The sequence below is a fragment of the Neofelis nebulosa genome, chromosome 1, assembly GCF_028018385.1.
Source record: "Neofelis nebulosa isolate mNeoNeb1 chromosome 1, mNeoNeb1.pri, whole genome shotgun sequence".
NCBI lineage: Eukaryota > Metazoa > Chordata > Mammalia > Carnivora > Felidae > Neofelis > Neofelis nebulosa.
The window spans coordinates 87031704-87056313 of NC_080782.1; the positions used below are offsets into that span (position 1 = coordinate 87031704).

Consider the following 24610-nt stretch of genomic DNA (forward strand, 5'->3'; position numbering starts at 1 on the left):
ATTTTACTATGTATCACTAATGACATATAAGCTACTTACATTTTTAATGAAAAATTATACTGATGTGAATATTCTAACATGGTAGACTAGAAGAATGTTTTAAAAAATTCTGATAGAGGGGGTGCTTGGTGGCTCAGTCAGTTGGGCATCCAACTTCGGCTCAGGTCATGATCTCACAGCTCGTGAGTTCGAGCCCAGCGTCGGGCTCTGTGCTGACAGCTCAGAGCCTGGAGCCTGTTTCAGATTCTGTGTCTCCTTCTCTCTCTGCCCCTGACCCGCTTGTGCTCTACCTCTCTCTCTCAAAAATACATAAACATTAAAAAAAAAATTTTAATTCTGGTAGAAGACACAGTCTCACCTCGATGTCACTTACAAGAAGTGCCATTTATTTCTGGAGCACCTATTCAGAAATGAGACGACAGTTCATGGAAAGTTTTGATAAAACTTGAGATCACTTGTACTTTCAAAACAAAGAAAAACTACCTCATTTTTTCCATGTTTAAAAACAAAGTGAGATTATAGTTATAAGAATTCCTCATTGGCTGATTAGAAGAGTACCATTAAGATCTCTGCAGTTTCCCATTGTATCAGTAGTAATAACAACAACAACAACAACAAAAAACCCACAATGACAAACCTTCAAGTTATACCATTTTTATTATACAGGAATTTAAGAAGATATAAAACTATAATAATACTATAATCATTCAAAACCTTTAGTTTTTATTTTGCATAAATAAATTAAAAAAACATTTTAGACCATGATATTTACCTAATTACCTGAATACTTTACATCGCTTAAACAGCAAGAAGTTGCAAATAAGTTACAGAACAAGCAGGAAAAGCTTTCCAGGAGACTTTCAAGGAAACAAGGTAGGGTTTACCTCAGATCTCTGCCAAGGAAGGAACGTGATAGTTCCACTGGCATTAGCAAAATCATCAACAAGGTAATTAATGCCTTCAGATTCGATCTGTGAGATGGTATAAAAAACATGCACATAATCCAGAGCTCCTCTGGTTCGTTCCACCACACATGAAATGGTGGATCCCTCCTCTGCAATCTGAAATTGAGCATAAATTATTTATAAAAACATACCGATTTAAGTCAGTGATAAAATTATAATGCTTTCATGTAATTACCATAAACTTAATTCTGTAACTTTCTAACACTCTGAGGAAGCTTCTCCATTCCTCCAGACATAGTTATGACTGCTAAGAAATACTCAAAACCATGCATTTTTGTCTCACACTTTTAGAGATTTTATAAAAATACAAAAATGCAAAATATGAAAATTACAACAATTATAATCAGTTAACTGTACATGTAATTCATTCATTGATACTTCATATATGCCAGCCACTTTTCTGCATGCTATGGTACAAAACATCTATTAAAAAAAATTTATCCGACAGTCTCGGATAAATCTAAAAAGGAAGACAAACTCAAAGTTTTAGAAGTTGAACACAGACAAGCCAAATGGGGAATAGAAGTGTGGGGTAGAGGGTAGAAAATGACATGAGGGAGAACATTCTAGGCATGGACATAAAAAGTAATAGAGTGGATTTTATGAAATCATTCTGAGAACAGCACAAAGTGACAAGTGGCGAGAGCCTTGAGAAACGTCTGATGGGGAGACAAATGTCAGGTCAAGGAGGGCATTTTCTATTATGCTCAATATTTTTTGATAGTCATATACACATATGTATACATATATACATGTATACACATGTCTGTATGTATTTTTCATATGGAAAATATTTTTATCTAAACACTTAAGATAAATGCTTAAAAATTACATGAAGTTAGATCTTTTAGAATAAAGTCTTGATGCTCTTAAATTCTCAGTCTTTTAATTCAATTTTATTTTTATGTTAGCAAGCATATATACAATTCATAGAAAAAAGAACCAAAACTAAAGGAATAGAACTCAAAATACAAGTTCTAATTTAGATGATGTCACTCTTTTTCATGTCAATCATGATCACCTCTGTCAGCATAAGATAGAGTCATTTTGGTGCCAACACTGGGGCTGGAAAGAAAAGATTTAAAATGTATTCACAAAAAGGCAATAGTCAACATAGTTATCAATGAGTGTGGAAGCACCAAGAAATCCTGAGTTTCACCAACCATCAATACCTCTGCTTCAAAGGGTAACAGCAACCCTAGTGCCTCATAGTAAATAAGACTAAGCATTTCTGGGACAATACTATAATTCTTTTATTTGCCTGCAGGCCCCCTGGAATGAGAAGCCCAAAACTACAGGTGATTGTTCAGCAGAGCCTCCAGTGCGACTCCTGGTGGACAGCCCCTCACCCAGACAGAGCCAGAACTTATAATCCAGCAGAACCTAAAGCATGAGAATGAGAAACACAAATTCTAGCAATTGGTGACTGGGAGTGATGGAGACAGGGCCACTCTTACTTTCTACCTCTTGTCTCCTGAGCCCATGTAGCCTAGGTACTGTGGACACTGACCAGTTATCAGCCACTGGATACATACTAGATCACCCCCACCCTACAAGATGTGGTCCTTGAGATGGCACCTTAGCTGAGTCTTTATCAGGCCATCCCATTATTGTAGTAAGCCAGCTGATTCAGGTGATGTGGTTTATAGTAAGGGCAGGGAATCCTAGGACTGTGTGCCCACTGTTACACCTCCCTCACATAAAACAAGTCCCTCTGAGGCAGGCTTCCCAGTGGACACAGCAGGCATTTTTTCAGCCTTCAGATGATGGTCTGGTAGATCTACTAAGAACATAAACTCATTAGGTAAGTATTAATTCCAATAATAATTCCAATATAATAATAATATAACTCCAACATTAATTCCAATATAATAATAATAATAACAATAATAACAACAACAATAACTCATTAGCTAAGGTAAGTATTAATTCCAGTAATTACGCACTCTGGAGTAAAACAGCCAGATTGGGATCAAGCTACCACTAAAGAGCTTATTGGAAAGCAACTACCTTTGGTCTTTGCTGCTTGCTATTTGGGCATTCAGCAGCGAGAGTTTCTAGATCCATCTTGTTAAGAGGGAGCTCATAATGGGGTGGCTCAGTTGGTTAAGCATCTACTCTTGATTTCAGCTCAAGTCATGATCTCATGGTTCGTGGGATTGGGTCCTGGTTCATTGGATCGAGTCCTGGTTGGTGGGATCGGGCCCCACACCAGGCTCTGAACTGACAGCATGGAGCCTGCTTGGGATTGTCTGTCTCTCTCTCTCTCAAAATAAATAAATAAACTTAAAAAAAAATAAGAGGGAGCTCATGCTGTCTGGCACATGCATAGCCTCAATTCCTGCCATCACTCTGTTAATGGCACTGTGCTGGCAGTGAAGAGTCTAGTTGACATCCAGTGGATGCCTCATCCTAATTTCCCAGTTGTTGAAAGTCTTTTGGGAAATGTCCCCTTACACTTAGTGCCCATATCCTTCTATCTATTAACATGACTCTTCCCCAAATTTTCTTGTCTCTAGTCTTGATGAATTTAAGTCCCTGCCAGACCACTATGTCATTAGCACTGCTCAAACATGTATTTCATAACTTCAGACCATTTCTCCCTCCACATAAAATGACTAGCTAAGTGGGCTGGCTGTTTACTGCTCTGTCCTCATCCTTCAGAGCCACTCCTGAATGGAGCAACAGAGTGGTGGTAGCCCACTTTCAGCAAGCACCAATACATCAAGACACGTCAGGCTTGTGTAAAGCAGGCTTGATCTTTCCACCTCCAACAGTTAGTTACAGGCTTTACAGTAAAGGTCAAAGAGTTGACTGTTAAATATGCTCAGTTTGAAATGTCTACTACATATCCAAGAGATGTGTCAAGTGAGCAGCTAGAAAAATGAGTCTGGAATTTTGGGGAGAGGCCAGGATTGACATTATAAATTTGGGAGGCATCAACATATAAATGGTATTTAAGGCCACATACAAATGGTATATACATATAACATTATATAAATGCTACTTAAAGACTGGAAGAGATGACAAGAGAAGTAACTATAGATGTAAAGAAAAGGATCAAGTATGGTCAGTTATGCTATAACACTGGTTTTGAAATCATAAAACTATTCCAATGCAACTGACCTATCAGAGAGCATAATGTAAATAATCCATAATCTGTTATGTGGACTTCACATTTGCTTATGTGATTTCATCTATAAGAAACATGGTGAACACAGAAAACTGCGCTAACCTGAAACAAGTCATGTGGAAACACAAACACCCCTGAAACATCAGCTGCCTCAGTGCAACACGTGTGTTGCTAGCCACACTTAACTGCATCTAATGTGGCAACTTTCCCTTGGATGCCAGATAACCCTCCTCTCACTTCACAAGAATACACAACCTGCAACTGTGTACTGCTTGCTTCTTCAAGCAAACAAGGGTTTTTCCTTAGGTATACACCATATTTCTTGTAGTATATGAGTATTTCACATTTATTGTGTGAAACTTTTTTTATTGATTCCCTATCTTTCTTTTTACATGCCACTGACCAAGTTTTTGAGTAGTGTTCTCCTAACCCATCATTTCCTTAAGTTCTGTGTTTTCCTCATCCAGTTTGGCATACTGCAGTGATTTTTAGGAGCCCATCTACCACATGATGGAAGAACTGACTGCTCTGAAGGTGGGGCGCTCCAATCCTGAGGCTGGAGAGAAGGGGAAACAGAAGAGACACCCAAGTGCTCAATACACATCTAATTTAATTCCCACCTGCCACCTAGACATTTACATCAGCATTTTCATCACAGCCACTGGTACATAAATGTGTGATGAAAAGAGGATATGGCTTTAAGGTCAAACATTCCTAAGCCCCTTCACGCTACCATTTATCAAACATCTCAGTCTCAGTGATTTCTTCTGAAAATGAGTATCATAATGTCTAATGGAGCTGGGTGATTAAACAAATGTCTTAGAAGGTACCTACAGGAATATATTAAGTACTGAAAATTTTTTATATTTTTTCTCCTTAACAAACATACAGATACATACACAATTCCAAAAAAAAATGCTACATTCCCATTTTATCAAGAAATATATATGCTTACGTATTGAAAAAAGTAAATCCCTACACATTTTGATTCCTATCACAATGGGAACACATTTGCCCCAAATTTTAACCAGAATGAACACTCTGAATAAGCTAAATTAATAAGCCATTAATCCCAACATATGAATATTCAAATTTTCCCTTTTTAGCAGGAGACAAAAATGAAATGGATCCAAAGATGCACTCGGGACTCTGACATATTTCCTTACAACTACTTACTTACTAAGTCAATGAGCATTACCAGGCAGCACCCAGGACTAAGAAAGGAGCTTTTTACTTGTAGGAATCACACAGGGAAAAGCTATTTAACCATGCTTTCATTTGGTAAAGCCCTAATCAAAATCTACCAGCTACTATTTTCAGGGTTTTTTTTTTTTAAAAAAAGGCTATCCATATTAACAATTTATTCAATAAAGTAAACTATAAATCTCCAATTAGGGAAGAAGCTTCAAATGTCAAAGGTCCATAAAAAAAATCACCTCGGAAGCTTGGTAAAAATCCATTTTTCATACTTATGAATTTACAGACAAATGACACAATGTCTGAGATTTGCTTTAAAAATGACTTCAGCCCAAAACAAGGAGATGAAATTGGCCAAAGTCTGATAAATGTTGACGCTTAGGTGGTGGGTCACTGGGGTTCATTATTCTGTCTTCTCTTATTTTTATGTATGTATGAAATTTTCCATTTAAAAAGATTTTTTAAGTTCAGGGTTTTGATTCCCATCTCATCTCCCTGCCAGAGATTCTGATTCAGAAATGGAGTCCTCAATCAGGAATGGTGCCCAGGAATACGCATTAGACATTTCTTATTAAGGTCATCGTGCGCAATCCCTGGGAAATACTGAACCAGATGAAGGAATTATTAATACCAGAAAATAATGAAGATATGAGAATAAACAGTTAAAATAGTTTTTCTATTAAAATATTCAACTAACTGACTTTGGAATCAGGATACGAGCAAACGTTTAGGCCAGTATACGAGAAGCATAACATCAAGAAGTAATCATCAAAAACCACCATCACTCAGTTTTTCACAATAAACAGCAGTAGCCACTACTATTTCCTCTTTTGAATCAGAAATGTGCTCAATCTTCAGAACTACAGAAGAGTAATTATAAAGGTTAACAACCAGAAAAGTTTTTGAAACATATTTTTCCAGAAAAAAATAATGCACTGAGCCATAATTTGGCTTTCTGTACTGGAGTAGAAGATTAAAGCTAACACCTAATAATTACACATCCAATTAATTTTTTATTTTGTTTCACGCTTGGGTGAAGATCTATGATATCAGATTATATCAATATCACTTATATCTAAAGGAATCTATTCACATAACATATGGCAGGCACTTAAAAAGAAACACAGTCCAAGTTAAATAATATTCTCAGTTTTACAAAGATCCTCTCAAAATATCTCTAAATCTATTCTTAGGCTGAGTTCATAAATATAAAATTTAATCCAAGTATTAGTTATAAAAATAAAATAATGAGACTAGGAAGTTCTATGAATCATTATGAAAAGTAATCTCATTACTTTATAATTATCTGATATACAAGACTGTAGGACATACAAAAATAGTGCCAAAATAAGGTGCAGAGAAAGTAACATTAAAGAATACACAGAATACCAAAATACGGGTGGAAAACATGAGAATGTGGTTGCTATGCTACAGATCCAACAAAACTCAGTCATCTGTTCAGTATAGACACCACCTGGAATACAGAGAACTACTTGGCATGGCCCCATCAGGGCTCTCCACTACATACAGGTTTACTCATTCTTTCAATTACAATTTATTAAGCACCTGCTACTAAGTACAAACAAGATGGCGTACCAGGCTAGGCGGTAACAAATCACAAAATAATTATTATCTCTTTCAATATGCCAAGTATAGACTATGTCATGTTCTACATTTTTTCATTATTTAAGATGTGATTATACTTTCATTTTAACCTTCATATTATTTTATTTCATATGAATCTATGAAAATGTAAAAGCATAACATAACTCAGAGAAGTCTTTAAAGATCGCTATTGCCTTCAACATTTTTGAAGGAATAAGAAAAAAATTAACTTTTCAATGTCACCACAATAACACAATAGAGAAGAATCTACGGAAGTGACAGTGGTTTTTATTTCTAAAAATGAAGCAAATAGCCATAAAATTTAAACCCTGCAGACAATTCCAAGCATAGAATAAACCAGGGGTTCTCACATAATTTTGTTTCATTAATTCCTGAACACTCATAAAAATTTTTAAGAACCCCAAGGAGCTTTTAGCTTATGCTAGTGAAATCTGCTGATATTTACCATTTTACAAATTAAAATTGAAAAGAATTTAAATATTGATATAGCAACTCATTTTAAAATAGCAATAATAAACTCATTACGTGCTAACATAAGCAACATATTTTATGTGAAACAACTGTATTTTCCAAAACAAAAGAAATTAGTGACAGAGGGGCATTGTTTAAATTTTTGTAAATCTCTTTTAATGTCTAGCTTAATGGAAGACAGCTAGACTCTCATATCTCCTTCTGCAATCAATTTCTCTGTTGCTACTTGTTATTTTGGTTGAAATATATGAAAATAGCCATCCTCACACAGATATGTAACTGGGAAAGGAGGAGGATTTAAACAGTCTTGGCAGATAGTTACGGATATTCCTCCTCCACATTATACCAATTTGACAAGTGGTAGTTTCTTAGAGTTGAGCTGCAAATGTAAAATCGTACTCTAATACATTAGAACCCGTTGATCTACCTGCACTTTGAATTACAACTTCAGCAAGCAATCAATTAGTATTACTGATGATGATAAAAATACTTCATATTACTCCTTAGGAGAAATATGAAAAGATGAAAAAAAGATGAAAAGATGAAAGAATTCTATACTTATAGTCTTAATAATTTCAGAAACGCAAATTCTATAATATTCCTGAGATTACAATGTTCTTTTAGACTCAACACTTCCCTTTACTGTCTAAATTTTACTCTTTCCAATGTAGATATATTCTATTTCTCTCTCCTTTGGGCTTGGAGAATGTTTTCTTTTTCTTTCCAGAAGTTCTAATAGTATAGGTGTTGCGGCCTACATTGCGAAGTTCTCTCTTCTCCAATTAAAGACTTGACTGGTCCTGTTCAAATTTTGAGATTTCCATGAACAGGCAAAGCTATATAACTAGGTGGGGGCAAACCCACACCAATGCAATCTATCAGTGGGACTTGTAAGACAAGCCAGCATTGAAAACTCCAGCACTGAAAACTCACTATCATAGCCCACAAAGCCAGAAAAACAATCAAAAACTATTCCTCACTTGGGGCAGATTTTTAACATTTATGTATTTTTTTTCCAGTTTGGTTGTTTATGCAGCTAACTGAACCTAAACGTGTTTGTTGTTTGAAGTATATGCCTTTTTAGGTCTTAATTACTAGAATACATTCGTAAATTCAACAAAGATGTATTAAGTACCTACTATATTCCATTCTAGGTGTTGGGAGATACAATAATGAACAATAATACCTTATTACACTCAGGGTTCTTTCATCCGTATGGTGGAAAGGGCTAGCCAATAAATATATGAACTTATAAATAACAAAGGGAATTTAAGAGTGTAATAAATATTATAGAAAAATTAAAACTAGGTGAAGGGATGGAGAAAAACTGGTTGGGAGAAGGAGGGGGGGGCTCCTTTAAATAAGAAAGTCTTCACTGAGAAAAGGTCTTAAAACTGAGATTTGAATGACTGATTCTGAAGATCTAGAATGGGAGTGTTCCAAATAGAGAGGCTACAAAGCCCTGATGCCCAGAGACTGTAATTGAAACAGGCAAGTGTGACTGAAACATACTGATCAAAGAGGAGTCTGACCAACATACTGACCAAGAAGCTAGAGCCATAGGCAGGTGCTGAGTCATAAAAGGAATTAAAGGGAAGCTGATTTTACACGGTACCCTAATGGTTCTCACGGTCTGATGGAAGCCACCTGTCTTTTTAAAAATAGAGATGATAATATTAAAAACACAGGGGGAAAGACAAAGGTTAGAAGTCACAAGACAGATTCAAATTTCAGTTCTTCCCACTGTATCTTAGAAGAAAAAAAAGTAAAACTCATATTTATTTAGTGTTGGTAACTGCCAAGCCTTGAACCAGGTATTTGATCCTGTCTTATTTAATTCAAGTTAGGTTATTTTTTTCAGGTCCTCTAACCCTCAGTTCTTAACCTTATTGGGTGGTGAGAATAATAATTAGTATTTGTTGCCACTGTATTATGGATTGTCAGAAAGGCATATCAAAAACTTAACATGTAAAATTCTTTAATGATTGAATATCTATTTTAAACTATTATCATTATAGGGACGCCGAGGTGGCTCAGTCCATTAAGCATCTGACTTCGGCTCAGATCATATCTCACAGTTCACAAGTTCGAGCCCTATGTAGGGCTCTGCACTGACAGCTCAGAGCCTGGAGACTGCTTCAGATTCCGTCTCTCCCTCTCTCTTCGCCCCTTCCCCACTCATGCTCTCTCTCTCTCTCCCAAAAATAAACATTTAAAAAACATTTTTAAGTATTATCATTATACATAAACACAATTCTTTTTAAATTACAGATGTGTATGACATTTCTCTTCCTTAGTCTAAGATATTCTGGTATTTCTGGTATAGAAAAAGCCCACTATTTGAAGATCTCTTATGATTATCACCAAACTAAAGAGCTGAGAAGGGCAGTAAGACACTCCTCTGAGAGCTAGGCTCCCCAATTTGAGCTAAATCGGGCCTATGACCAGGAGACTGCTTTTCACCTGGTATTAATTCATGGTTTTCTTAATTGCTTCAATTTACAAAAAAGCCCTTCTAAATCTACAAGCATCAACTCGCAAAGGAAAAGACTCTTGTTACTTGGCATCCTTTCATGGGCATGGAGCTGTTGTTGTCAACACCTGTGAAGTGGTGTCATGAGATCTCACATTACCGAACAGGAAACCAAGATGATTAGAGATCTTTGAAAACCTGGAAAGAACTGATAAGGACAGTAAAACAGCCTAATGAATTAAAGCTGGCCAAGAAGGGTGATAAGGAAGGCATTACACCCAACATGGAAGAATGTTGTAACTACTCACACATACATTTCACATGTGGAAAAAAAACCTCAAAAAATCATATTTTAATAAAGTTTCAATTACTATTATTCATAGAAGCTTTCAATATGTATTATTTCATTTACCTATGTAGTATCCAAAGAGTAGACAAAGTACATTACATGTGGAGTATTCTGGGCCTTCTGTGAAATACATTAACTTTACAGATAATTGCTCAAGTTTCATTTGTTAATTTGTTATTACTTCTATCAGCTGATAAAGCTTCTAATTCAAACTGTGAACTTATAAAAGCAAGGACCTTATACTTTACTTTTGCAACCACTTGTTCTAGCATACTTCTGGGCTTAGAGTAGATACGTAAGCACATTTACCAAATGAAAGAAAGGCTACCCCCAAACAAATCTACCTACAGTGAACTTTTAACTCCAAAATCCCCCAAGCGCACTACTTACCTCTGGGATACAAGTTCCTGTGAAACCAAACAAGCCATTGGCATTGTCACTTTTTTGTATTATTAATCTTGCTGTAGTATTCTCTTCAGAAATGCGAGCTCCTCCATATACAGAGACTAGTTTAAGAATGAATAATTCCTCTCCCTCCTCTTCATTATCATCTCTTGCAGAAATAATGAATGATTTGTTAGTTTCTCCTTGTCGGAACTCCAGATATCCAGAAACAGGATGTAAATCACTCTTGGCTGGCATAGCATGAAGTTCATAAATTTCTTCAACAGTCAGTTTCCGCTCATAGGACCTCACATCCTGCATCAAACCTGTAAATCTGTCATTGCCATTCATTCCTGCCCCAATCCTCAGCATTCCAGGCCCTGCAATTAGAAATGGGTTTAAACACGACAATATCCACTACTATCCCGTACCAAATTACAAAGTGTGATTCAGAAAGTGGAACAATTTTGTTAAGAGGTTTTATTAGATAAATAAAATACATAAAGCAAATATAATCAAATGAAAGCTCTTTTCTGATATGAAAACAGAATCTAATCGCTGGGATGTAAGATATGTTACACTAAAGGATATCTTGTACATGTGTGTGTATATATGTGTGTGTATGTGTTTATGTATATGTGAGTGTATACTTATATAGATTTTTCTTCCAGAAAATTTTAAAATCTCCTTGCACATCTAAGAATGGAACAATTCAATTCAGTCACAATTTTTTTAACTGTTTCTATTACTGTTGTTTGAGCAAATCAAGGCTTAATCTGTTAGAAATGCATCTTGAGTCAAATAAAGCTGTGAGAATTCAACAAAAGTTTTCACAGACCAAATAATTTTACACCAATAATTAATGCAAAGGATATACAAAAAAAAAAGTATTCCTCCCCAGGAACAATATCATATGCAAGTCTTACAGATTTTTTCATGAAAATAACAACATGAAGCTCCAATTATATTACTATGTATCAATAATCATGACTATTTCTTTAAAGCTCTCCCTTTTGGAAAATTCACTGGTTCTTATTTCTTTACTTATTCCCTCTCCAATAACTCAACTAGGATATTTATATAAGATGACAGCTTGGCAGTACTTTGGGAAAAAAGTACAAGTAATACTGTTTATAAAAATCATCAACCAAGGCAGAACCCAGGCAGTTGTTTTAGGGCAGTCACAAGTATCCTGCAATTATTACCTCAATCGCCCCTGCAGCAGTTCTGGACTAACTATATAGTAAAGAGAGTGAAATATCTATGACAGGCAAAGATATGATGAACACTAGAAACAATACTGGGCAAAAGAAGCCAGGCACTCAAGTATCCACACTGCTCAATTGACTTACATAAAATAAAAAAATAGGAGAAGCTACTCTCATGCTCTCAGAAATGGCAACAGTAGGTGGGCAGGGTGGTGAGTCAGTGACTGCAGAAGGGCTAGAGGGGTTCTGGAATGCTATTTCTTGATCTAGTTAGTTACATGGGTGCTGAAATTAATGAATTTAAAGTTTTAAAACTTCATCTATCTGTACACCATATGGAACATATACTTTTATGTATCTTAAAATACCTAACATATACTATAGTTCATTAATATATTTTAAATATATAAATACTTTGAAATTTTGTTTCCAAATTACAAATTACAGAAACAATCTAAGTTCCTTGCAGTACGCTAAACAGAGAAAAGAAACACCAGCTCTTGATCTCCCCAATCCTTCCCACTCTCATTCTACCACCATGCCATCACCAGATGAATCAGTGGTAACAGACATATGCATATATTCACACAATCAAAAGGGGATTGATTTAATGCTACAGAATGCTGTAAGCATAATCCTTGGAGGTGAAATCAGTAGCATGTGCATGTTGTTTCTTTTGGGCATTTTTTTTCTACTAGAAAAAAAATACAACCAGATACCCAATGCAAGGAGGTTCAGAAGGAAAATAGTCTAATAAGCTACAACCATATAAGCTGTGCTCTACTTTCCTACTAATTAAAAAATAATCACATCCTAGGATGGAGGGGCTGGGAAAGAATTGGTGATTGTAACGGAAATAACCAGTATTTCTCAAAGAAACAATACATAATGCAGACTGAAGACCACAAAGCCTATTTCTTCAAAGCTCTCCACAGAATTCACCAATTTACCTACTAATACTATAAACTTCTGTAATTGCAGGGCATTTTCGAGTAATTTTTCTCTTTCAACTCCTCCTTAACCTTACACCCAACACCCTTCACCTCCAGCAATTCACCAAGCAGCAGTTCCCCAAATTCAACAGGCTGTTTCATGTTTCTATACCTCTGCTCTTTTTTCTACCTGGAATCATCATGCCCCATCCCTCCTACTGCCTATGGGGAGATAAATATTCTGCCTTCATAATTTTTCTTTCATCCCACAATATTGAGGTGATCTGTTTATACATACACATCTCTCTCCCAGAGCCTATTTTAAGTACGTCAAGGATAAAGACTTTCCCTGATTCGTTTCTGCAACACTCAGTACAGAATTTATGGTTTTGGTAGGCATAGCTTTATTACAGAAATTAAACCAATACACAAGCAGATTTTTAAATACCAGTTGGCCTTTGTAAGAAATCAAAATTTTTAAAAATTCAAAATTCAGTGTCCTAGTCAAAGATGACACTCACCATCAATAATGGCTTCTCCTTTCAGACTCTTGATTCCTCTGGGCATCGCATTTCCATCAAGGTAGAATTCAATTATACCATCATCCAGGACAATGAGAAGATGAAGCCAAACATTTTCTTCTAAATATTTCGTGACTGTTGTCTTGGCAATATATGTAGCATTGGAACCCAAAGTTTTGTAATGAAGAGAAAGTGTCACATGGGATTCGTTTGTTTGAATTTTTACCCCATAGTAGATGCTTCCATTACCATCATCCTTTGCTATAACAAATCCATTTGTATTGGCATCGGGGATTACCCAAGCTGAAAACGTAAAGTTGGCAATTGAGTTGTTCTTGGAAGGATGGTATTTTGGATGAACAGTTCCAAATGCACCCTCTACTCCACTGAAGTACAAAGCATCTGTTCCACTGTGGTGACGCCGCATGTGCGGCTGTAAATGCACAGTGCTGGGGAAAATTCCAACTAGCAAAAAATCTATCATTGGGGGCAAACCATCAGTGAACTCACTGGACAGTATTTCCCAGCCTACTCGTACATCACCAAACACACCCTGCTGCCTCAAAATGGTAAAATTGGTAATATAAGACATATCGTCTTCTGACAGGACATCTTCTGCAACTTCTCTCTCTAAGCACTCTGGATCCAAGATGAAAATTCCAAAGGGATCATCATTAAATGGAATCATTACTGTCACCTGGAGGTTGGTTCCTGCTAGTTGGCCCCCAGGACCTGGAGATCCACCTGTAATAAGATTGACTTATAATAAATAAGAAATCAGAATCTGAAGTACTTTCCAGTATGAGGTGAAGACAAAAGGAATTTGACTAGCAAACTTCTGGTTAAATAATATAGTCATTAATCAATGAACAACAATGTCACCATATGTTTTTTACCACATTTTCAGAGGTATTTTGGCTCAGAATAATTTCATTAATAACCAAAAAAGCATGAAAAGAGAATATTAACTAGAAAGTTTTAATTCCTGTGCTTAAAACCACAAGTAATGGGGAAACTGATTGTCTAAATTGTTTCAATGGCACAAGACCAAGGTTTAAGCTACCATGAATCTGTACTTCCTAACTTCCATTAATATTTTGTTGGAGATACTCTATTTAGTGAGGAAAAAAATCTATTTAAGTTTAAGAATGAATGTAAGTCTCCATCCATAAAACTTAGCCAAGCCAAGACCACAAAATGAATGTTAAAAATAATGCTTCTATCAAAAAGGGTATTTTTGACATTTAAAGTTGGACAATCAAGATACACTTACTTTTTCATTAATTATATTTTTGGTACAGCTCTAATTACTTATGTATAAAACATCAAATTTCAGCAATAAAATAAAAAAGGTGGAAAAACACAGCACCTGAAATGTTTACAAGCTTTAAAATATAAAATTCATTGAATTCAGGAATTTTATCTGGAAAAGCATGGAGAATTATTGGTTTGGCTTCTTCACCATCCATAAAGTTAACAATCCCTGAAGTTTCATAGAACTCCTGTCCAGGCTGCAAAGCAGAATCATTCTCAAACAGCTGCCAAGCCACAGAAACATTGCCAAAGTGTCCGCGATGCCTCAAAATCCTACATAACAAATTAAAGAAAATTAATTTTTATGAAAAATATATAAGTAGTGAATTTAACTCCAATGATAGCTTTCTGTGTTATCTCAGCAATAGACTTTTTCTATTTACCATCTTTAATATAAACCAGCCAGCTAATCCTTAGTGAGAACCCATGATTAATCTCACGGTAAGAGAATGAGGCAGAACTTTAAACAACAAAGAGAAGCCATCTTAAAAGTCATACTCTTCAAAGTACAAACTGAAGGGTAAATTCTAAACCCCATCGAAAAATATTTACAGAAGAACTGGCAAGAGTTCTTCAAAAGCAAAGGATGGGGTGAGGGTAGTCACATATCATTTGAAAGAAGAGTTGCAGAAGACCTTGGATAACTCAAGTCTCTCAGTCCTAATGATGGAAGCTGAGGTGAGGAGGGTATGGATAATAATTTCTGTTCACCAGCTAAAGTGTTGTTTTTTGTTTTTTTTAAACAAGTGGCAACACCATAAACAAAGCTTATAGTTCATTTTGAAATTTTGAAATTTTGAAACATTAATAGTATTTCAAATTTGTGCATGCTTAAAGGTTTTATTTTATCCAATTATGATTTTACCTTATTCAAATATGCTTACCAAAATGCATTAGTCTTTCCTTCTTCTACTGCTTTGTCTATGGGCTCCAGAGAAAAAATGCCATTTGGGTCATCATTAGCTTCAATTATCACTGTAGCTATTCCATATTGATACACTACTGTATCACCTAAATTAAAAAAATTAAAATAACAAAGAAGTAGTTAACTTGCTATTAAATTCATATTTAAAATTAAGGAAAAGTTTATAATGAAGTTCAAATTTCAGCAAGAATTTCCACAATGAAGGTCATAAATAAAAGAGATGCCTAGATAAGTTTAATGTGACTTGTCTTTGTGGAAATGTTTAATTACAGAAGACCTACTTCACTGAAAAACATAGAAGATACTTTTCACAACAGGAATATTGCTTTAGTAGTTTAATTAGAAATCAAAAACACAGCTTTATGTAATTCAAATTTTTGAGGTATATTCTTTCTTTTCATAAAAAATGGGAGGATTACCCCATAACATAAAAATATTCCTGTTCAGGGGCACCTGGGTGGCTCAGTCGGTTGAGCTTCCGACTTCGGCTCAGGTCATGATCTCATGGTCTGTGAGTTCAAGCCCCGCGTCGGGCTCTGTGCTGACAGCTCGGAGCTTGGAGCCTGCTTCAGATTCGGTGTCTCCCTCTCTCTCTGACCCTCCCTCATTCATGCTCTGTCTCTCTCTGTCTCAAAAATAAGTAAACATTAAAAAAATATATTCCTGTTCATATTAATTAGAATGGTCTGAACATTTCCCTTTTTAATATTAAAAAATTTTTATTTTAGAGAGAGTGCATGAACAGGGGAAAGGAGTAGGGCGGAGGGGGGTGGAGAGAGAGGAAGAGAATCTTAAGCAGGCTCCTTGCTCAGTAAGGAGACGGTGAGGGCTCAATCCCACGACCCTGGGATCATGACCTGAGCTAAAATCAGGAGTCAGATGCTCAGAATGAGCCACCCAAGGCATCCCTTGGGCATTTCCCTTTATTTATATTTATTTTTTTAATATTTATTTTTGGGAGAGACAGAGAATGAAGCCTCGGGGCGGTGGGGGAGGGTGTGGGAGGGGGAACAACAGAGGATCAGAAGCAGGCTCCACACTGACAGGAGCAAAGCCAATGCAGGGTTCAAACTCACAAACTGTGAGATCATGACCTGAGCCGAAGTCAGACACTCAACTGAACGAACCACCCAAGCGCCCCATGTATTTCCCTATAAGTCTCTGTTTTCAGGAAGCAGTTTGATCTGGTCATATACAGAACAAAGCAATCTTTATGGTGTTGAACTTGATTCCTCTACTCCAATTCCATCCCAAGTATGTCAGCACTGTTATTGCCAATAACATTCTCATTATTTCCCAAAGATCTAAAGCTCTTTTCTGTTCCTGCTGTTCCCAAAGCAAGCAAAATCCTCCTTATCTTTACACTTGTTACTCCTCAGGACCCGGCTCAAGCGACACATCTTCCAGGAATTCTTCCTTGAATTCCAAAGTTAAGGTAAGAGAAGTTCCACCATGTTCCTACAGCACTTCCCACTTTGTCAGTGTATCATAACAATCATAGCATTAATTTAGTACACACACCCACACACACATACAATTCTACTGTGAGCTCCTTGGACAAATCCTTCTTAATCAATTCCATGCCCTGAAGAGTAGAGTTCCAGTAAATGGTACACAAAAGTTATTTATGAATGTTAGCTGAACTGAAAGAAATAAAACTTTTAAAATCAGATAAGGGCAACATCTAAAACTAAAATTATAGAATCAGAAATTAAATGCAGCAGACCAGCAGCACATTAAAAAGAATTTACATCAATATACAACTGTACTCACACTTACTTTGATAATTAACCAATGGAAAGAGGGAAAAAATACTGTCTAGTAAAATAATTGTACAGAAAATGCTGACAATACAGAATAACCAAATACCTCAAAATATCGAATCATAAAAATCTAGGAAAAACAAAAATAATAAAATCTAATTTTGGCAGGATACTGATGCCATGTGCATTTGTCATACAACATATCACACGTGGTACTAAAAACTCATTCTGTCCCTCCACAGGGAGAATTGACAGTATTTAACAAGGGCTCTGAGCATGGCCACATCCTTTGATTCAATAATTCAATCTCGGGCCATATACTGTGAACAGTAACTATCAGGACAAATATCCATTGCCAACACTAGGTCCTGTTAGAGATGCTACCCATCCAGCCCTCCTACCGTTGATGCCTTCAGGGCTCGATGTGTTGACATCATAAAAGAGGAGAGAAGAGTGGAAGAGAAAGAACTAAGAGGAGATGTAAAAGCACAAATTATGTCATCCAAGTCTTCATAGCTAAAGTCACTATGTCCTCAGATGCCATGACATCTGGGAAAATATTGAAAACAAATGCAGTGGCAGTATACCTCAGGCCAGACATCCAGTGACACCGCTTCCTCTTACTTGTTCTCTCTCCAAATATCAAAATATATTTCCCCAATGATACATTTTACAAAATAAACATAGTCATTTCCTTGCATAGTCATGTTACATTCTCTATGTAAGAGATTTGGATGTTTTGGGGCACCTGGATGGCTCAGTCGGTTGAGCATCTGACTCTTGACTTTGGCTTAGCTCATGATCTCAGGGTTATGGTATCGAGCCCCATGTTGGGCTCTGTGCTAAACATGGAGCCTGCTTAAGAATCTCCCTCTCTCTCTCTCTCACTCTCTCTCTCTCTCTCCCACTCCCCCATCCCTCCCTCTGCCCTTCCCCCACTTATGTGTGCATGTATGCTCTCTCTAAACTTAAAAAAGAATAAAAAATTAAAAAGAGGTTTAGATATTTTGATCCACCATAATCATAGTGACATTTTGTTCCTGACAATAGTTGAACCCCAGTGACATTTTGACCCCAAAGATTTTGGGGATACAATAATTTTCCACAAAATGACACCAAATTAATAAATGGAATTAAGAACTTATTTCTACAGCAAACTATTAAGACTATGTCATTTCTTCATCACGACAGCAAAACTTTTTCACTTTTACATCACCAAAATTATTTTTATCTATAGCAATTTCTTTCATTTAAATTTTAGGACAATTAATCAAAATGTTTCTGGTCTACATAATACCTGATTAATAATTGTGGGGGTTTTCTGTAACTGTAAAATTTATTTTGTGGACATTACTCTACAAAGTTAATTTTTTCCTCATAAGAATTTTTCATTTTTACTTTTTTGATTTTCTTATTAAGCCGGGTGAAAAACAAGAAGGGAAACAGGAAGAGAGACACAACTGAAGAGAGATAAAGATAGGGAAAATGACAGAGAAACACAGCATAAACAAAAAGTGATCTCTTTCTTTTCCTTTTCTTCTTTCTAAGTATTTCAGTCCAAAAGACACAAGGTAAAGCACAAGGCAGGCATTCACAGTAAGGGCAGACGGTTATGGCACAACAGTGACCATAACAGTGGTCCTCAGTGACCATAACAGAGGTCCACAGTGACCTCTGTGGAGGCCATCTCCACAGAAGAAAACCTCGGTGTTAGATGTTGGAATTTGAGTGGAGTGGGAAGGCATCCACACAGGGAATTGGCCTAACATAGGAAGCTAGAACCCTAGAGGGGTAAGAAAGGTAACCTCCTCGTGTAAGGAGGATAAAAGAAGCAACGGGGAAAAGTGGTTACAGAGGGAATTAATCAAATAAGTAAATATATTAATGATAACAGCTTCTAAAGTTAACAGTATCAGAGAAAGAAGGGACAAATATGGAAGGAAAGAAACCTGGAAGCTTATAACAAATCACTGAAATAGAAATAGAAATATTGGTATGAACTAATGGTTTTCACATAGTTGGATACAGAATTATAGATAGACAAGTGTATGTGTATATATATAGAAATAGATAAATAAATACATGCCTAATTTCTGTACACAAACAGGGCCGAGGAGGAACATACGCTGAGAACAAATATGCCCACCTAATGCCCAGATTCTGGTTTCTAAAAAACATCCTTCACTGAAAGAAACCAGGCTTCTTGGAGAAATGGTGAATTTCAGGGTTGTCACAGGAAAAGTATAAGATGAGTTTATAACAGCTTGCTGTGCCAGGAAGTAAGAAAATGCTCACAGAATAATATGGAATATGTCAAAAAGACAAAAAAGTCATCTCAAATAGGCTACCATTAGCCAAATCTGGGAAAATCTGACCACCAAAACAAATAATGACAGTGAAATATAACCCACTTGTATTAAAATAAAATCATGAGTCAATACTGATATATAGATCAGTGAAAAAAAATGAAAGTTTGGTGAGTTACAGGATATTTACTAAAGTGTGTTCCCCACAAAAATATTTATTAATTACAAAGAAAAAAGTACAGTAGAGAAGCCTGGCAGTCACCACCTAAATTATGGTCAAAGTAAACACTGCCATCAAGGGACAAAAAACAAAATCACGTGTCAACTGAAGAGATGGTTAAGAACACAGTATAACTTCTATGAAATTCCTGCTAACGATGTAAAACCTGAAACTAGTAATGGGGAAATATCAAACAAACATAAAATGGGCGATGTTCTACAAAATAACTAGCCTGTAATTTCTATATTATAACGGTCATAAAAGTCAAGGAAAGACTGAGGAGAACTACTCCAAATTGAAGAGATTAAAGAGACAGGACAACTAAAATCAACGCATGATTTATGAAAGGATCATTTTGCTAGAAAGGACATTATTGGGACAACTGGAGAAATCTGAATGGGGTCTGAGGCAATGACTACATTAATGTTATATTAATGGTTATACTACATTATGGTTATATTGTTTGTATATCCTTGTTTGTAGAAAAAATGCACTAATGTATTCAGGGGTGATGGAGTATCCTATCTTCAACTTATTCTCAAAAGGTGCATTAAAAACTAGCTCTTTGTACACTTAAAAGAATAAATGCAGAGGGGCGCCTGGGTGGCTCAGTCGGTTGAGCGGCCGACTTTGGCTCAGGTCATGATCTCACGGTCCGCGAGTTCAAGCCCCGCGTCGGGCTCTGTGCTGACAGCTCGGAGCCTGGAGCCTGTTTCGGATTCTGTGTCTCCCTCTCTCTGACCCTCCCCCGTTCATGCTCTGTCTCTCTCTATCTCAAAAATAAATAAACGTTAAAAATAATTTTTTTTAAATAAAATAAAAAAAAGAATAAATGTAGAAACAAGCTATAGCCTCACCAATTGACTAAAGGTGATATCAGGACCCAAACAGTGGGGTCCAAACATCCTGCTTCATTTATGATATAGAGAAGAAGAAAGAGCCTATCTTTTCCTTCTTGCAAAGTACCATTCATCATGGCTATACCTTCAGAGAATTATCAAACAGCCAATTGTATTCAGCCATCTACAGACTGCAGCTTCCTGGCCAGTATGTCCAACGCCATGCTAGAATGGCAAGGGGTTACAGATACTGATTCCCTAAGCCCTTGGGTTACTAAACAAGGCTGAGGGTAGCTTTAACTAGAAGATTTCTATTCCTTACATAGTATCACAATTTTATACATGTGCCACATTGTGAAAAAAATTAAAAATAATGCCACAGAGTATACCAGGCACATGAAGATTCAACACGTATTATTCTTCATTCTTTCCCTCAAAAAAGCAACAAAAGAAACAATTCTGCTCTTGAATAGTCATAGACGACAGTTACGTACTTAATGTCATCTTGATAAAGGTACTGAAACAACAGATCCGCCATAAAAATGTAATTTATTTACCTGTTGAATTAAAGAGGATTATATAAAAAGACTCATCTGTTTCTGGGATATCATCTTCATTAATGAAGACAGATATCCTCTGCTTCCTATTTCCAACCGCAAAAACGAGCGCTTCTCCCTTTTCGACAGGAACAAAGTCTCCCTCTCTTGCGGTAGCCTTCCCATCCACGGTAGCATATTGGACAGTACAGGCAACATCCACAGATCCATTTCTGACAACTGTAAAGTTAGCAGTGTCACCTTCCTGAACTCTCACCACACGAGGTTCTGAAATATTTATGAAGAAAAGAAGGAACATGTGAGCTTTTCTGATCCCATCTACATATTTTCAAATCACTTTGTTTCTCCCTGCCCAAACAAGAACTGTCCTCCATTGTATCTTTGCTTAAAGATTCAACTCTATTGCCAAGTCCTACATGAAGCCTCTTCTGATTACTTCTAGGTTAGTAACCTTCCCCTTGCCTTCATTCCTACAGAATTCATGGTCTTTAACTCTCAAGCTGTCAGTAAATTACATGCTGAATCCTCTGCCTACTGTTTCATATACCTCATATCCAAATTCAGATTGTAAGTTCCTTAAGAATAAGCCCAGCTATCTTATGTTTTATTTATCTTATTAAAATAAATATATCTTATTTTTGCCACAGCAATTAGCAGAAGGCTAAACACAGGACTAATTCATTACGTACATGTTATCCGAATGTTAAGAATAGTAATCAATAAAATTCAAGAGCTTTAAAAGGTTCCTGCAGTTATAAATTGAATGGCTTGCAGAAAAAGGTTTAAGAAAGAATTAGACACCAATTAAGCTCACAAATCAAACTAAAAAAGGTCAACTGCAGAGAACAAACCAATGGTTCCAGGAGGCAGAGTGGGAAGGTGGGGATTGGGGATAAAATAGGTGATGGGGATTAAGGAGTACCCTTGTCACAATGAGCATGGGGTGTTGTATCGAAGTTTTGAATTACTATATTGTATACCTGAAAGTAATATCACACTGTACGTTACCTATACTGGAATTAAAATTACAATGAAAACTAAAAACTGTCTAGAGTCCCCAAAGAGACTTCTAAAGAAAATTAAAATGCAAAAAATAGAGAATCCTTAATTTACAGATCCAATAAAGATTAGTTATTACAGTAAGTGAGCATCCATTAGGCAAATAATACCCAGACCCTGAACTGGCTACATTGTGTACTGGAAGAAGTTTCGTGAAGAGTGCTCTTTACTGCACAAAGGCAAAAGAAATACCTTGGAATCTGAAGGCAGAGGGAGAACAAAGCTAGTAAAAACAGTACTTGTTTTATTGTCTTTTTCCTTCCGACAACCTTTAAAAACATTTCTTAAAATATCAAACAGATTAAATAATGATCATTCAAACAAATCAAGAAATCATATTTAAATAAGCATCAGTTGTGCTTTCTTGAAAATGTTCAGTTAAAAACGTTACTGAAAACATATCTACCTACTGTTTAAAAAGATGTAAAGTCACTCAAAAAAGACAGAAATACCACCTGCGAAATAAATGGGGTCATCATTTCTTCTAATCCTCAGAGTTGCAGTAGTTCTATTTCCTATCTTAGCTCCTCCAGTGGCATTAAGTAGAGTAATGGTGAATTCCTCCATTTCCTCTGGAATCTTGTGGGAAATGTTATACATGTTTTAAGTCAGGTGATTTGCACAAACAATTCTATACTACAGTCCTAAATTATGTTTTATCTTTTAAAAAATGACTCTATTAATGGCAGTACTAACGTTCACTGCCATTTGAGGCAGAAGCACCCTAATGATTCAAGTAGGATTCAGACCCAAAAAAACATTTTAATATGCATTTCATCCAAACAGCCATTTTATTCTAACTCATAAAATTTAATAGAAATCCAGTTATTTTGTTTTATATATGCTAAAAATATAAATACTACACAGCTCACATTATTTCTATAAGAAGATATGTGTCGTTTACCAAAAAAAAAAAAAAAAGCCAGAAAAATAACTTTTGGATGCATTTAGAACAGAGGTCATAATAGTAACAAGAGTGTGGCTAGCTCTCAAAGGCCTCTCACAAACCTTACTGAAGCTTCACCCATAAAGACCTCATTCCCATGTCCTACCAAGATGAGATTCCCTACCATCTCTGAATCTATATAAATCCATAGGTGAACACCATTTCTCTTTCATTTCATCCATGTAAGCTAGTGTTCTCTGCATCCTAAAATGGAAGCATGTTGGAAGTCTTTCTCTCAAGGAACAAGCCTGAGGGAAAGTAAACAGGCTTCGTGACTGTTTAAAGCACAGCTCAGCTCAGAAAAGTCTACTCCCATTGTTACTAAGTTCTTTCTCTTCACTACCAATAACATGAGCACCACTCTGGGTCCATGATCCATCTGGTCCTTTGTTCCGATTCTGAGAATGCACCAAGAGCATACTTAATAGATGGTACACCCTTGTCATCAAAGGCCCAAAGCACAAGCGGCACATTTAACCTCAACCTAACCTCGACACCTGTGCATGTTACTGGAAACCGTGAGTTCTAAGAGTTAAAAATGCCTTCAGGGAAACAAAAAGTATTTCTCTTTTGGTGTCTATTCAGACATTATCATGCCTGCATTCTTTTTGACGTATCTTCATGACAAGATGTATTGCCAGATGATTAATTATTAAATAAAAAGTAATTATTAAGCAATGACAACGCATAAAGAGAGTTAATATATGCAACATTTACCTCATCTGGAAGGGAATAAATGGTGATATTTTTCGAAAATTCCTGATCTCCAAAGAAAATAGTCCCTTGGACAGGAAACACATCTTGTGTAAAGTCTGGACAAATCACCCATGATACACTAACAACACCAAAGTTGCCTCGATTTCTTACTACATCATAAACAGCTGTGAAATACAAATGTGTATAATATACATGAATATATATTGAACAATTATAAAATAAGTAAAGAAACTGCTTAAAAAACAAAAGTAAATATAAGACCTCTTTTTAATAAAAGCCAATCATTTGCTTACATGGGTTCAAAGTATGTATCTAAATGTGGTAACCTAGTTTTCTTTCTGTAGGTACAAAATTTGTGCAATAAATGGACTTGATCTTATTTACCACAGTTCGGGGATTTAAAAGTCATTCAGCACAGGGAACAAAATGGTGATTAATCAGGTTCACCTATCATAAAGTTCTAAAAGGATATTTGCTAAAGCTGCTAGAGGAAGCTGTACACTCAAAAGTAATTTTTTCACCTACACAGACGCTGCTCTAAAAATAAGTTCCTTCTCATTTCATGCCACTGCACTTAGCTCCCAAGCACTAATTCTCAGTTTTAAAGTCTCTCCTATTTGAATCCTATCATTCAGATTCTACCACATGTGGTTGGTTAACTGAAATCAAAATATAACTGAGACCATCATTATCATTACATCATTA

At 36.1% G+C, this 24610-nt stretch overlaps 1 protein-coding gene across 6 annotated transcripts in view; it reads right to left on the reverse strand.

Moving 5' to 3' along the window:
• ADGRV1 (adhesion G protein-coupled receptor V1) overlaps positions 1-24610 on the reverse strand; it is a 563532-nt gene that overhangs the window by 471651 nt on the left and 67271 nt on the right. For all 6 annotated transcript variants that reach the window (XM_058727155.1, XM_058727147.1, XM_058727130.1 and 3 more), the window contains exons 15-22: positions 23906-24069; positions 22698-22821; positions 21184-21450; positions 15458-15584; positions 14629-14846; positions 13260-14003; positions 10605-10978; positions 885-1061 (exon numbers count right to left, since the gene is read on the reverse strand). In XM_058727155.1, the coding sequence (XP_058583138.1) occupies positions 885-1061; positions 10605-10978; positions 13260-14003; positions 14629-14846; positions 15458-15584; positions 21184-21450; positions 22698-22821; positions 23906-24069 (2195 nt within the window). The remainder of the gene's footprint in view (positions 1-884; positions 1062-10604; positions 10979-13259; positions 14004-14628; positions 14847-15457; positions 15585-21183; positions 21451-22697; positions 22822-23905; positions 24070-24610) is intronic.